At 42.1% G+C, this 15,290-nt stretch overlaps 1 protein-coding gene across 2 annotated transcripts in view; it reads right to left on the reverse strand.

The window, feature by feature from the left end:
• The window catches only part of NKD1 (NKD inhibitor of WNT signaling pathway 1), a 141,963-nt gene that overhangs the window by 22,939 nt on the left and 103,734 nt on the right, over positions 1 to 15,290 (reverse strand). For both annotated transcript variants that reach the window (XM_084644374.1, XM_084644373.1), the window contains exon 5: positions 1,700 to 1,806. In XM_084644374.1, the coding sequence (XP_084500500.1) occupies positions 1,700 to 1,806 (107 nt within the window). The remainder of the gene's footprint in view (positions 1 to 1,699; positions 1,807 to 15,290) is intronic.

Consider the following 15,290-nt stretch of genomic DNA (forward strand, 5'->3'; position numbering starts at 1 on the left):
TCTGCTGACTTGAAACCAATTCCCTACAGCAGTTAACAGTACCCCCATCCCCTGCTGAGTTCAAAGGCAGTCTTCTCTCTGTTGTAACAAGCCCGTCTGAAAGCTGCCAAGTGCCCCACACTCTACTGTGGAAACACAGTTTCATATTACACAAACATTCCCAGTCCCTTTAAAAGCCAAATCACATCCACCGCAGATTTAGACTTCTTGTCTCAACACTTGCATTTCTGATTCTTTTATACCTAGTCATAAAATGAAAGATTTACCATTCTCCTAGCCCCTAGCTTACAAGGTTAGAAAGCTTTGACTCTGAGAACAAACCAATACTTGGTTTCTTGCCACATGTTAGTAGTTCCCTGTCCCATACTGTCTATGATCTTTATGTGAGGATGTGCCCTGCTTAGTTAGTAACATGGCAATCTTCCCGGCATTCGTCATGGAGCCTGGTACCAAGTGCTAACCTTTGTGGCATGCCAAGAACTACTTGGGAACAAACATAGTCTTTGCTGGTATGGTAGAGTTCCCCCTAAATTGGCACCAGGTGTCCACCAACATTCAAGCATCAGGGTACTGTTAACTGTAATTTGTCATGTCTTTCACGTGTGTGAAATGTCCATTACTCAAGGTAGAGTATAAAATCGAAAGAAAGAAAGAAAGAAAGAAAGAAAGAAAGAAAGAAAGAAAGAAAGAAAGAAAGAAAGAAAGAAAGAAGCCTGTCAACATGACTAAGATCATAGGAATACTTGCATTTCTCAAGGAAAAGCTGGCCTTAAAGCAGTAAAAAGTAATTTGCACGGGGCTACCAAACCTTTTCCAGAGAAGCAAATGAATGTTCCAGTAACATTACAAGATGGCTAGATGGTCTTTTACATAATAATTGATGAATGCAAAACTCATTAACATGACAGACTGACAGCACTGAAAGGCAGAAGTTTGCCACGTCTGCTGGAGCACAGAGAGATGAAATGCATGCTCTTCTGCCAGTACCAATGTGCCTCCCTGTTCGTCAAGAAAGACAAACAACTCTCTAGCCGGATGACAGCATGTTTCAGTGCTCATATTTATTAAATCTCTCCCTTTATAAGCAAAACCTGCCAACTATGCACAATGTCTGGCAGTTTTATGATGTTTATAAGTCTACAAGGAAATAGGCCATCAGACGAATTCCCCTCAGGATCTTTATTCCCCCTCCATCTAATCAGATGAATTGCCAGTGTAGAAGGTCCAGGTTATTTCACTCTGGAGGCCCAGCCATGAAAGACTGATGGCTAAGGCACCTTTCACAAATATCTTTTACACTAGGCAGATTTAACTGAATATGATAGTCTACAAAAGCCAATATAAGGATTTGATAACATAGTGGGTGGCACATGAAGTTATACTTGAAAAGCTCACAAGTAGAGAGCAATGTCAAATTCTCCTTACCATACACTCCAGCTCCTGCGGAAAACTCATCATCATTAAGCTTTATTTGACTTAAGAACAAAACTTGCTAACCACCCCTTAGGGAACATTAGCCAGGCAAATAGGAAAATAGAGACTCAAGGCCAAATCCTGCTCTCTGATGTATATCAACCTGATGTACAATACAATCAATGGGAACTGCATACAGACAACTGATGGCCGTATTTGTTCCATAGGCTATTTATCTAACTTATTTGTTTCAGTACATTTCAACATTCAAAAACGAGGGACTTACTTCAAATTTTAGTTGTTTCCTGGAACTTGTACGTGTGTCACTTTCTTTCCCAGCTTTCTTTTCATCTCCACTGCAAACTCCATCTGTCTTCTCTGGAGGCAAAGCCACTGCAAAAAAGTATATTTAAGGAAAAATGTCTATGATGGAATGTCAAAGTAGTCTTATATCACATCAAACCGGATTCCTTGGTTTCAAAAGTCTCATAATATTTAGGAAAAAGAGAAGGAGTACTTGTGGCACCTTAGAGACTAACCAATTTATTTGAGCATAAGCTTTCGTGAGCTACAGCTCACTTCATCGGATGTACACAAGTACTCCTTTTCTTTTTGCGAATACAGACTAACACGGCTGTTACTCTGAAACCTGTCATAATATTTAGGGTGAAACCGGATTTCAGCAAACTTGAATGGAAGAGATGCTATTATACTTGATTTACTCTTAAAAAGAAAAGGAGTACTTGTGGCACCTTAGAGACTAACCAATTTATTTGAGCATGAGCTTTCGTGAGCTACAGCTCACTTCATCGGATGCAACACGAAACATGTAGCTCACGAAAGCTTATGCTCAAATAAATTGGTTAGTCTCTAAGGTGCCACAAGTACTCCTTTTCTTTTTGCGAATACAGACTAACACGGCTGCTACTCTGAAACCTTTAGTACTACTGAGATTCATCGCATGAACTACTTCAGGAGAACCAAGCTATTGTTTAAAGCATTATAACTGTGTTTTTCACTTTGTTCTTGGCATTTTCTTTTTAAAAATACAACAGGAAAATTAATTTAAAAAATAGAATGACCCTTAACATAAAGTTAAAAGTTCAGATATTCCAAAAGCTAACATTTCTACCACAACATTAACTCACCTGTATTGCACACATGTGGCAATGTCTCATCCTCATTTTGTTGTTAAATTTGAATGCTATGTTTGGTTTTTAATAGTTCGTTTTGTTTTTTAAACCTATGGCATACCATAAAATATACCTGATTTACAGTGAAGACAAGTTAACAATGAGGTAGAAACCTTAATCTTTAGGATTTCCTGACAAGTATTTCACTTTTTTTGCTTTAATATTGTATTAATGCCAGCCTACACAGACATATACTCACTAAAATTATTATACACATACTCACACACGACACCTAGATTACGCTGATGATTGGCGCTCTATAAATGTCTGAGAAAGACAGAGACAGATATGGATAACTAAGCTCATTAGAGAAAATAAAGTCACTTCATGAAAAAGCACTTAAGAGGATATTGTATTATTTCTTGTTTTCTGGATAATGTGCTCACCACCACTGTATGCAGTGGATTCTTGTGCGGCTGGCTGGAAGAAAAACGGTTGTTGCCTCTTTAAGAGCTCCCCCTGCAAGTGGTAGCAGAGATGAATGAAGGGGGAATATTTACATGTACAGAGCAGGGAGGAGCAGAAAATGGCTGGACTGGAATGGGGAGGGTACTCCTTTCCTGCTGACTGGAAGAGGGGGCAACATTTATATCCTGTGCAGTCCCAGAGAAGCACTCTCTGTCACCTGGATCGGAAAAACAAAGCTAAGAGGAATTTGGGGAAGATCCAAGATTATTTGGTCTGACATGTTGCAGGGCAGAGTGTGGTGCGGTGCAGTGCAGTGAAGCCTCCCTGGATGGATAAGATCAGGAGATATGTAAATATGGAGGTGACAAAATACAGACATATCCAAGGGGGATGGGTAATTCCATATTCGAATGTATCTTACTAGGCACCTGAGTTATTAAAGGAGGATGGGGTCCATCAATCTGATTGAGGGTTAGGTATATTTTTGTCCAGTACTAAGGAAGGAATCAGTGAATATCTGGGAACTTGGTGGAACTTGGTGGAGGTGGAATTGAGGGAAAGCATTGCAGTAAAGGAAAGCATCCCTTAAGGGAACTGGAGAATTGAGGTTCGGGGCTTCTACGTCTGGTACAATAGGGAGCCAACCCTCACTCCCTCCCATAGGTCTCTTAATCTTCATGCAAGGGGCAGGTGATGAGGTCCCAGCGGTGGAATGGCTGGGACCAGGTTGGGGATTATGTGGGAATTATTACAGAAACAATGATGATCTGAATATATTGCCATGCACTATATTTTTAAGTGAACAAAGTTGTGGCCTAATTAAACAACATCCATTGCCTCCCATCTTTCTCCTCGCATGGCTGGACAATGCAAAGGCAGTGTGGTCTAGTAGATAGATCACTTGATGCTTATCTGTGCTATTCATTCCTTCTGAACCACCTGGCATTGGCCACTGTCAGAAGACAGGATATTGGCTAGATCTGACCCAGTATGGCCTTTCTTATGTTCTTATAGGGTACTGAAGTAGGAGCCCAGAGAAATGCATTCAATTCTCACTTCTGCTACTGACTTTGGGTGACCTTCCACAAGTTCTTTCACTTATGTTCCTGTTTAATCTCCCATCTCTTGTCTATCACATCTACTTATACTGTAAGAGCAGCCAGGGACTGTGTGTTCACACAATACTTAGTATACAGGGATCCCAACTTTAGTTGGAATCTTTGGGCACTACTGAAATGTAACAACTAATAATCATAAAGAATTGTTCAGTATTCTACTAAGTAACGTACAAGAACTGAAGACTCATTCTTCAGCGTAGCTTCCTCCAAAAACACAATACTGGAAAACATGGAAATGGAAACATGGAAAGCTAAGGTGCCACATCAGAAAAATGATAAACTATGGAAATACACAATTCAGATCACCTGAACAACTCTAATTCTAGCCCTGTAGCACCACCCTAAGAACAATCAGAAATGGAGAGGTAACATGCACACTTAGGCTATCAGTGACTCTTAGTAATGACTAACCTTCTATGCTGACAGATTGAGAGCACCTCACTTACACTGATGAGTAGTTACTCACAAGAGTAACTCTCGTTAAGTCAATGGGACTAGCTGTGTAACTGTCTACTAATATGAATAACAGGCTCATAATCTGGCCCCTAATGACTGTACACTGACTTTTTTAAACCAAACTGCTCCTATATTACATCCTGTGACTTGGCTTCTTTAGAACCATGGACAATCCACTGAAAAATACACTTTGCCATTTCAGATATTTTTAAATGGGATATATTTAGAAAAAGACCTTTCCACTGGCCTTTTCCTCCAAAGTGAAGACACAGCATCTCCCCAACATTCCTCTCAATGGACCAAGGTGAATTCTCAGAAACACTTCCCTCCTATGGGTTTTTCTGCCAGAGGAACGAAGTGCCCTATTCTCTCATTCCAGCACTATGCTCTTCCAAAGATGTGAATGGAAGGTCTGCTGCACATGTGCGGAGTATCAGAACTCCAATTCACTGCGTGGAGCTGAGAGGAGAACAGAGCCAAATAGGACAGAATTACTTTCTGGTTTCAAGAACTATTATTCCAGTGGTATGTTTAATAACCTTTCCAGATGTACAGTACGTATGTTCAGATAGGAAGATTTCACTTTAATGTATGATTTATGTAACAGGGAAAAATGTACTCTGATAAATTAGACTCCTCAAAAACAAGAGTACTGTGGGAGGGGTGTGTGAAATTCACACGTCAGGAAATCTTTCCTTTGAGCTTCGCCGACCATTGTCTCAGAATGATCACTGGTCTTGTTGCTCAAGGGAATTTTCCTTTGAAATCAGTTATTCATTTCTGAGCTCTGACACAATAGAGATATGAGACAATCTCATCCTGATGTCAGATTTCCTTTGACAAAGAAAAATGGGGTGCAAATAACACAGCACGTGTCAAAAGCACTGTAAGGGGAAATATATGCACGTATCCAAGTAGTGCGCGTGCGCACATATACATGCATACGCCCGCAGATATGAACTTTACGGTAACATATTTGAATAATCATTCCTGTTGTGTTGTCTGAAATTGGAGCCCTATATTCTCTAATATGCTTCTTATTTCCTTCTTACTCTGGACTATTGGCATGCTTTGGTGTCTGCTGCTCAGTGTTGTGAAGGAGATACACACATGCTGAACTTATTTATAAATAAAATGTGAATGTCTGCCTGGGACTGTTCAAACTGGCAGCGCTGGAAAGAGAGATCCACTACTGAGCTGCATGCCAAGGTTCAGATATATTCACAATGTGAACTTCCATTCAGTCCTGCCAATGATATTAAAACTAGACCAGACCAGATTGCTATCTCAAAGGAGGGGGGAGAATTAATAGCTTCATGTTTCCAATGTCTGTGCCATCAGAAATTTGTCCATTTACAGTATATCATTTGTGCATAAATATTCACTTACCTCCCTACTCACATAACAAGCCATCACAGAGGACACACTATGTACACACATATATGGAAACATGCCCTTTTTGTTGTGGGAATCCACAACTGCAAAAATATATTTTTATTATTTCCCACAGGGACCATATCCTCTAAAAAAAAATTATGTTCTCTGTCAGAATACTGTGCGAGTTGAAATATTGCTATATTTCTTTAGAATGTTCTCTTTTCTTGTTCATTATTAACAGGCATGTATTCACTTCTATGACCTTAAGATACCATAAAATATTTCTGGACAATATTTGAGATTGGAAACACAATAAAGGAAAAATATATTAACTTGGAAAAATTGTGAAATTCCATTCTTTCATGAAAGACAAATTAGCTGACTTAAGTGTACTTGCAGATGTTTTCCTCCAAGGACTGTTAATTATTACCATCCAATTGCTCATAATTGCGAGACACAGAGAGAGAGATTATCGTTTTAAAGGTATGAGACTCATGTCTGCAGAACTAGGCTCTCAAAGTGTTACTCATTTTTAACAACAGAAATAGGTAACAATACCAACTTTTCTTTAAAAACCACCTTATAAATTACAAAACTAGATAAAGATAACTGATTTGTTCTTCATGTCATAGGCGCCAACTCTGTGGCTGCTCCAGGCCTGGAGTGCCCACAAGGAAAAAATGGCGGGTGCTGAGCACCCACCGGCAGTCCTGAGCACCCACCGGCAGTCCCTCTATCAGAACCTCGCCCTCCCTCCCCACGCCTCCCGCCCGCCACGATCTGCTGTTTCGCGAGGTGTGCAGGAGGCTGGGAGGGGGGAGGGAGGAGGAGCGAGGATGTGGTGCGCTCAGAGGAGGGGGCGGAATGGGGCAGGAATAAGCAGGGTGGGGGTGGAGCAAGAGCAGGAAGAGGCGGGTGGGATGGGGCTTTGGGGGAGGGGTGGAGTGGGGGCAGGGTCTGGGACAGAGCCAGGGGGCAAGCACCGCCCAGTACATTGTAAAGTCGGCGCCTGTGCTCCATGTAACAGAAAGCACTGGACATTTCACTTCAAACAGGTTGGTTTTATTGTAATGGCCAAGGCATCACTCACGCACCTATGTCTTACAGCTTGGAACAGAAAGCTAATTAGAGATGCATTCAACATGAGGAGTGGGCACTTAAACTTTCACCTTAGCTCAGGTGGCCTGTCACTAAAGCACTGAACACTCTAGCAGACAATCTTTCCCAATACAAACATGGACACTGTTTCAGTCTGGTCTGAGGTTTACAACTGTACTAAGCATTTTAGCCATTTTGATTAACAGTGCTTCATCACAGGAAGCTGAGAAAGATACACTCTACTGCTGATCAAGTCTAATGCACAGCTGCTTAGAGATTCTGATATACACGACACTAGAGTCTGTTTGGGAGGACAGCAATTTCAGAAAGTATTTGATGGATCAAGATAGCCAACCTCTGAAAGCAAAAAGACTAAGGAGGGGCTGTGAAGTCCACAATGGTCATTTATGAATGGACATTAACACCAATTAGTTTTTCTTGTGGTCCCTAGTAGTTAGGTTTTGGGAAAAGAATGTAGAAAAAGAGAGGATCTATAAATGCCACCTCCCATTGTCATCATGTGGCACCAGCTGAGCCAGACACCCTTCAAGTGAAATACTACTGGACTGCCTCTTACAATGTAAAGCTTGCTTTCAGTGTTGTAGCCATGTTGGTCCCAGGATAGTAGAGAGACAAGATGGATGAGACAAGATTGACCAACTTCTGTTGGTGAGAGAGACCAGCTTGCAAGCTTACACAGAGCTCTTCTTCAGTCCTGGGCAAGGTATTCAGAGTGTCACAGCTAAATACAAGGTGGAACAGATTGTTTAACATAAGTAGTTAATACACAACACAGACGACTTAAACTTCCCAATACATTTTCACTGCAACTTCAACCACCACCACTCATTAAACTCTCTGGAACACACCCACACCAGCATCAAGTTCTGGGACACCACAGTTAGCTTCGGTAATGGAACCCTACAGACAGCTATATACAAGAAACCCATTGATCACAACACCTACCTGCATAGATACAGTAACAACCTCAGACACACCAAGAAATCAGTTATCTACAGACAGGCACTCAGATATCACAGAATATGCTTCGAGGAGAAAGTCCCGGGATATACACCTTAACACACTCAAAACTGCTTTCATCAACAAGGACACTCCACCAGAGAAGTACCTCACATCATGGAATGGGCCACCCCAACTACTCTGAGAGAACCTGTTTCAATACAGAAATAAAACTCCCTCTGACTGCGCACCCCTAGTATCACCTACCACCCCACATTGGAACTCATATGGTGTATCATCAAACAACTACAACCCATACTCAACAGGGACCCCATCCTGAAAGAAATCTGTCCTGAACCCCCCTCTTCTGGCCTTCAAACAATCCCCCAACCTCATCATCAGAAGCAAGTCCCCCATAGATCAGGACACACCTACTCAAGAGTGGCACCAGACCCTGTCAGAACAACAGATGCAAAACCTGCAGACATAGCTCCACTGCTACAATGATCAACACCCCTGCAACACACCTTTCAAGATCCATGGGTCCTACACATGCACATCACAACACGTGGTATACCTCATCCAGTGCACTAAATGACCCAACGACGACTATGTGGGTGAAACCAGACAATCATTTGAATGACTTCACAATCTTGAATGAACTCACACAGAAAAATGACAAAAGACAAAAACACCATATAACCTGTGGGTGAACACTTTTCACAAAGCAACCACTCTATAGCTGACCTATCGGTCCTCATCCTCAAAGGAAACCTTCACAACACTTTCAAAAGATTAGCCTGGGAGCTTAAATTCAGAATTTTGCTAGACACTGAAAATCATGGACTGAACCAAGACACTAGATTTATGGCTTATTACAAAAATGTATAACTCACTAGCTCCCCCTTTTTGTTCTATGAGTGCAGGGGTGTTAACTGGCCACTTCATCTTGAATGGTCCCTTAGAATATGTGCTATTTATGCCAAACCAGTGGTTTTCATTCTCTGATCCGCATACTTCTGGGGGTTCACAGACTATGTTGAAGGGGTCTGGGAAATGTTGTCATTACCATAGAACAGTGGTTTTCAGCCTGTGGTCCATGGATCCCTGGAGGTTCATAGACTGTCTAAGATTTTCAAAGTGGTCCACACCTCCATTTGAAATTTTTTAGGGGTCCGCAAATTAAAAAAGGTTGAAACCATGCTGTGCTAAACTGTCTGTTCAATCTTGTACAGTATTTAGCTGCCACACTCTACCTTGCACAGACCTGAAGAAGAGCTGTGTGTAGCTTGAAAGCTTGCCACTCTCATCAACAGAAGTCAGTCCAATAAAATATATTACCTTACCCACCTTGTCTCTCTAATATCCTGGGACACACATGGCTACAACACTGCATACATACTGTAAGAGGCCATTCAAGATGAAGTGGCCTGTTAACACCTCTTCAGACACAGGACACTTCACCTTGAATGGTCTTTTACAATGTGCGTTAACTACTTATGCTAAACAATGTGTTCCATCTTGTATTTAGTTTTGGCACTCTGGATATGTCAACTCTGCAATTAAAAACCCACCAGGAGCCAGAATATCTACACTGCAATTAAACAGCCCCTTAACCTGAGCCTGAGTCAGATGACATTCAGTAATCCTGATGTTCTGTCTCTGAACAAAGCTGAACAAAGCTGGCAGACTCCATGCCACACTGTTCCTACTGCACAGGAAACGGCTGCTTGAAAATATCTGCTGCTATCACAAATTACCAACAGACATTGTATCAGACCGGGTACCCCAGTTCATCTCCCAATTCTGGTGGGAATTTCTCAGACTCCTTGGCGTTGAGTCCTTCGTCCTGCAGACTAATGGGCAAACAGAGAGAGTCAATCAAACCTTGGACCACTATCTTCACTGCTTTCTGAGTGATCACTAGGACTACTGGCTCCCTCTGCTGTGATATGCCTAATTTGCATGTAACAGTGCAATCCATGCCTTGACCTAACATAGCCCAGCCTTTGCAAACTATGGTATTCGCCCCTGCTTCCACCCAGACTTACCCGTAAGTTCTCCAGTATCAGCCACTGGTGAACCTCTCACCAACACCGGGAGCTCAAGGAACACTTGCAATCTGCCAAAGAAGCCTATAAACATCATATGGACCAAGACAATCGGGCTGCCCCCAATCCAGGCCACAGGAAAAAACATGCGGCTCTCCGATCAGAACCTTAAACCAAGCCACCCATCTGCCAAACTAGACTACCAACATCTGGGTCACTGCAAGATTACAGAATGGGCAAACCCAGGGGCCTTCGGTATATAGTTGTTCAATTTTAAAGCCCTACACTGAGAAACCACACCCAAACTGCTGCAACCTGCCACCACTACCCATAATAGTTCACAGACAGGAGGAGCACTTGGTCCGGTGAATCCTCAACTGTCAGTGAGTTAGGGGAAGACTCCAGTACCTGGTGGACTGGGTAGGCTATGGACCAGATGAGTGGTCTTGGAAATTGGTAGAGAACATCCATGCCCCGGACCTATTGTGAGAATTCCCTTGGAAGTACCCTGAGAAACCTGGCCTTGGGGCCCTTAGGAGGCCTGGGTGAGTAGGGGGGTATGGTCAGGACTCAGGACCTGAGACTCTGGACAATCTAACAAGCACTGCCAGCCTCTAGTTGGCTTGAAGAGCCAGGAGACCAGCTCTTAAATCCAGCAGCAGCAGTTTAGCAGCTGCTCAAAGGCTTTGCCCACGGTTGCACTAGAAAAGATCCTGCCCTGGAACCAGCCTTGTGCCTGCCTTGCTTCATTTCAAGGCTACTCTGACCCTTTGCTCAGTATCTGGCCTCTGACTTCGGCTCCAATTCCTGACTTTGGCTCTGACCTTGGGCTTCTATTCCTTACTCTTGCTCCAACCACTAGACACGACAGGCTACATCCTGGACTCTGACACCCCGCTTCCCTCTCACATGGGTCAGTACTCTTCCCAGCAGGTACGTAAGGTTCAGTGGGGGGGAACCTCCTCCCATCTGGAGCTGCAGAGACTGATAGTGCCACAGGCCAATCACAGTTCTCCTTTGTGGGTTGGGCTCTGTGAAGTAACACTGGGGCCTGCTCAGAGCACAAGCTGCAGCCTATCCTCTGTGCTCAGGTGAGCTCCCCAGGATCATGTGGGAGCCTACCTAAATGGCACCCCCAGCTCCACCCACCTCTCCCCTTCTCAGTCCTCCAGATCCTGCTCCTCTCTCCCCTCCCCAGTCTGACCCCGAGTCCCCTGCTCGACTCCCCCCAGTCTCTTGCTCTCTCAGTTCTGCCCTCTCCTGTAGCTCTAGCTGGCCCCTCTCTCCCCACAGCCAGGGGAGTGCTTCCAGGGAATAGGGGTTGGGGGGGAAGGAATAGATGTGAGAGGGCAGTGATAGGCACTGTGGGGGCAGGGCTGATGTGGTGATGACCCACCAGACCCTTCCTGTAATCCACTGTTTGGGAAATACTACAGTAGCAAGTTGTAAGGCAAAGAGGAGATGAAGGCATGAGGGCTTCAGCAAAAGATGGAGATGAAGCAGCACTGCTAAGGAGTAACGTTAAAGTGGTAGTGCTAAGCACCAGAGTTGAAGTTCTGGACCATAATAAAGGACATACTGGGTCAGACCAATGTCCATCTAGCCCAGTATCCTGTCTTCTGACAGTGTCTCGGGCCAAATGCTTCAGAAGGAATGAACAGAACAGGACAATTTTTGAGAGATCCATCCCTGTCATCCAGTACCAGCTTCCAGAAGCCAGAGACTTAGGGACACCCAGAGCATGGGGTTGTCTCCCTGACTATCTTGGCTAATAGCTATTGATGGATCTACCCTTTATGAACTTATCTAGTTCTTTTTTGATCCCAGTTATACTCTTGTCCTTCACAATTTCCCATGGCAACGAGTTCTATAGTTTGACTGTATGTTGTGCAAAGAAGTATTTCCTTTTGTTTGTTTTAAACCTGCTGCCTATTAATTTAATTGGGTGAAGCCTGGTTCTTGTGTTATATGATGGGGTAAATAACACTTCCTCATTCATTTTCTCCACACTATGCATGATTTTATAGACTTCTATCATATTCCCCTTAGTCATCTTTTTTCCAAGATGAACAGTTCCAGACTTTTTAATCTCTCATCATACAGAAGCTATTTCACACCCCTAAGTATTTTTGTTGCCCTTCTCTTAACTTCTTCCATTTTTTTTTTGAGATGGTGTAACTAGAACTACATTGCAGTATTCAAGGTGTGCGTGTACTATGGATTCATATAATGGCATTATGATATGTTCTGTCTTATTATCTATCCTTTTCCTAATGTTTCCAAGTATTCTGTTAGCTTTTCACCACTGCTGCACACTGAACAGACATTTTCAGAGAACTATCCACAATGACAAGATCTCTTTCTTGAGCGGCAACAATTAATTCAGATCCCATCATTTTGTATGGAAAACATAATCCCAACTATACAATGTGTATTACTTTGCATTTTTCAGCACAGAATTTCATCTGCCATTCTGTTACCCAGTCACTCAGTTTTGTGAGATCTCTTTGTAGCTCTTCGCAGTCAGCTTTGGACTTAAACTATCTTGAGTAGTTTTGCATCGTCTATTAAATTGCCACTGCACTGTTTACCCATTTTTCCAGATCATTATGAATATGTTGAACAGCACAGGTCCCAGTACAGATCCTGGGGGACCCCACTATTTACCTCTCTCCATTGTTAAAACTGACCATTTATTCTTACCCCTTGTTTCCTGTCTTTTAACCAGTTACTGATCCATGAGAGGACCTTCCCTCTTATCTGCTTACTTTGCTTAAGAGCCTCTGGTGAAGGACCTTGTCAAAGGTTTTCTGAAAGTCCAAGTATACTTTATTCACTGGACCACCATTGTCCATATGTTTGTTGAGCAGCTGAAATCAATAGCAAAACTCCCATTGACTTCAACAGGTTTAGGATTTCACCCCAGATTTCCAGATACAGAAAAAGTGGGAGAAGAATTAGTCATACAGTCAGAGTTTAAGCTAGAAGGGACCACCAGATCATGTAGTTTGACCTCCTGAGTATTACAGGCTACCATGACCACCCAGCACCCACACACTAAACCCCTCAACCCACCAGTCCTTCAGAGTCAAGAACTGTCAGGACCAAAGGGATAGATAGACAAGAGAACCTAATATGCCTTTGCCTTTTCAAGTCTCTAATTTCTTTTGACATTTGATAAATATGATTGACAACCCTAGATCACTGCATAAGGTCAATCAAAACAGCAGCCTACTTTGAAAGCTGCAATTACCTTCAAATTTCAATTTTTACGTTCTTCTTGAATACGTAAATGAAGAAACATTACCCTCCCCCGTAAGCACAGATTTTATTTTTATACCACTGCTTTGACTGAAATATATTTCTGAGATACTCTAACTTCACTTCCCTGAAGTTCTTCTCACATACCTGAGGATAAACATCCACAGAACAGAGCCAACATCCAAGCAACAGTCCTGTTCCCCAGCCACGAGAGAAAGCACATGGGAAAACTTGCTTGTGTTGGGTTGGTGCCAGAAGTGTGTGTTTAGCTCTCTTGGGTTGAAAGCTGAAGCTGATGAATTAGACACACCCTTCAAAACTACAAAGATTCAACTGCCACCTCTCATGCTTACTTTTGGGAAATTAATTGTCCCTCTCAAGTCTGGTAGGAAAACGGCAGAACACAATTTAGCAAGAGCTGCAACAGTGACACTTCCCATTGGAGTGGGCTGAACGGTTCAGAAATTCAAGTTGTGAATATGGTGAGAAGCGATTTCATGCTATTTCTTTGTCTCGTGGCTCTTGGACAAACATCAATGACAATGTTCAATTACACACCGGCAGGTTTAAAAAAGCTGCATGATGTTGCGAGACTAAGAGTCCATTTCCTATTCAGAGGTGCTCATTAAGCGTGAAACATCTGTATATGACCAAAATGGGGTAGTGGCTGTGGATGATGTAGTCCTGATAGTTGAAAAAAAGAAAAAGGAAAAAAAGAAAAAAAGCTACAATCCAAATTCCTTATAATCCTTCAGCCACTTGGTACCTATTTCTACTGACATGTCATCACGAGGAATTTCTGAACTGGAGTTCCCTTGAATGTCATTGGGGCCAAGTATTTCCATGGATAAATAATATCCAAACATATGGTTTTGTGCAACAATTAGCTGACCTTTCTAGCCTGTTTTCAGTTGGATATAGCGGCATGTGATCTGAGTATTTCCAATTCTGGATACAGAATATCAGCAAGTTTCTGATTTTTTATTTTAAATGCAGAATATTTTCCAGTGTCTCTATTTACATAAAAACTATCTGATGTCTAAAAGATGTCTAAGCATGTGGCAATCCAATTGCTCTCTACTTGCTGTCTCACTGCTCAAACATGCTGAGGCACCAAACCTGAATTCCTCATATTCTCCCCACTAAACAGTTTGTAGCATTTTACCTGAGTATGGTTTCTATTTCCAATTAGCTCCCCAACTCACTATATTTCATCAACAGCAACTGCCAGATTAACTGCTTTACCTGACCATCTTCACCCAACCTACTTTGATGTTCAGTTCTCAAGCTTCAGAATACCTTCTGGATAAAGATCAGACAGCATTAAACAGAATTACTAATTAATTAAGCAAAGTTAAATTTTAAACACTGTTTGTTGTGTTAGCCAAAAGCCTGAACAGATCAGCCTTTTTCCCCCTCACTGGAGATCAAAAAGATCATTTTTTCCTCCTCCCCATCTAATAAAGAAAAAAAAGTCTTCATAAGCTTCGTCTAAGATGATTCAGGATGATACCTATAGCAGCAAGATTGGTGTTTGATCAGTGAGCAAACCAAAAGTCACATTAGCAGGATGCAATTTGCTATCACAAGCTATATAATTTATTCTCTAGTAAAGAATTGCTTAAGTAAAAACTGACACTTTCATAGCAATCACTTACCACTTGCTAGTAGTATTATCAGCTGACAGATGAGGACATCAAGTAATAATTTGAAACTAAAAAAATACCCCTTCAAAGGCTGCTACATACTCGTTTTGGTTGGTAACACTGATAAAAATAACTTCTTACGAGCTCAAAATAAGTTGTAGGTATTTGTATGTGCACAATATTTGCAGTCTTTACATTTCTTTATTCCTTTAGATTTTTTTGGGGGGGGGTCCAGGTGTCATAAGGAGAAAAATTCAGAGCCTAAAAAATCCTTTATTTAAATGAAGAATTAGTAGGGGGAATGTTATT

The sequence above is a fragment of the Lepidochelys olivacea genome (genome assembly GCF_965140295.1).
Source record: "Lepidochelys olivacea isolate rLepOli2 genome assembly, chromosome: 12".
Lineage (NCBI taxonomy): Eukaryota > Metazoa > Chordata > Testudines > Cheloniidae > Lepidochelys > Lepidochelys olivacea.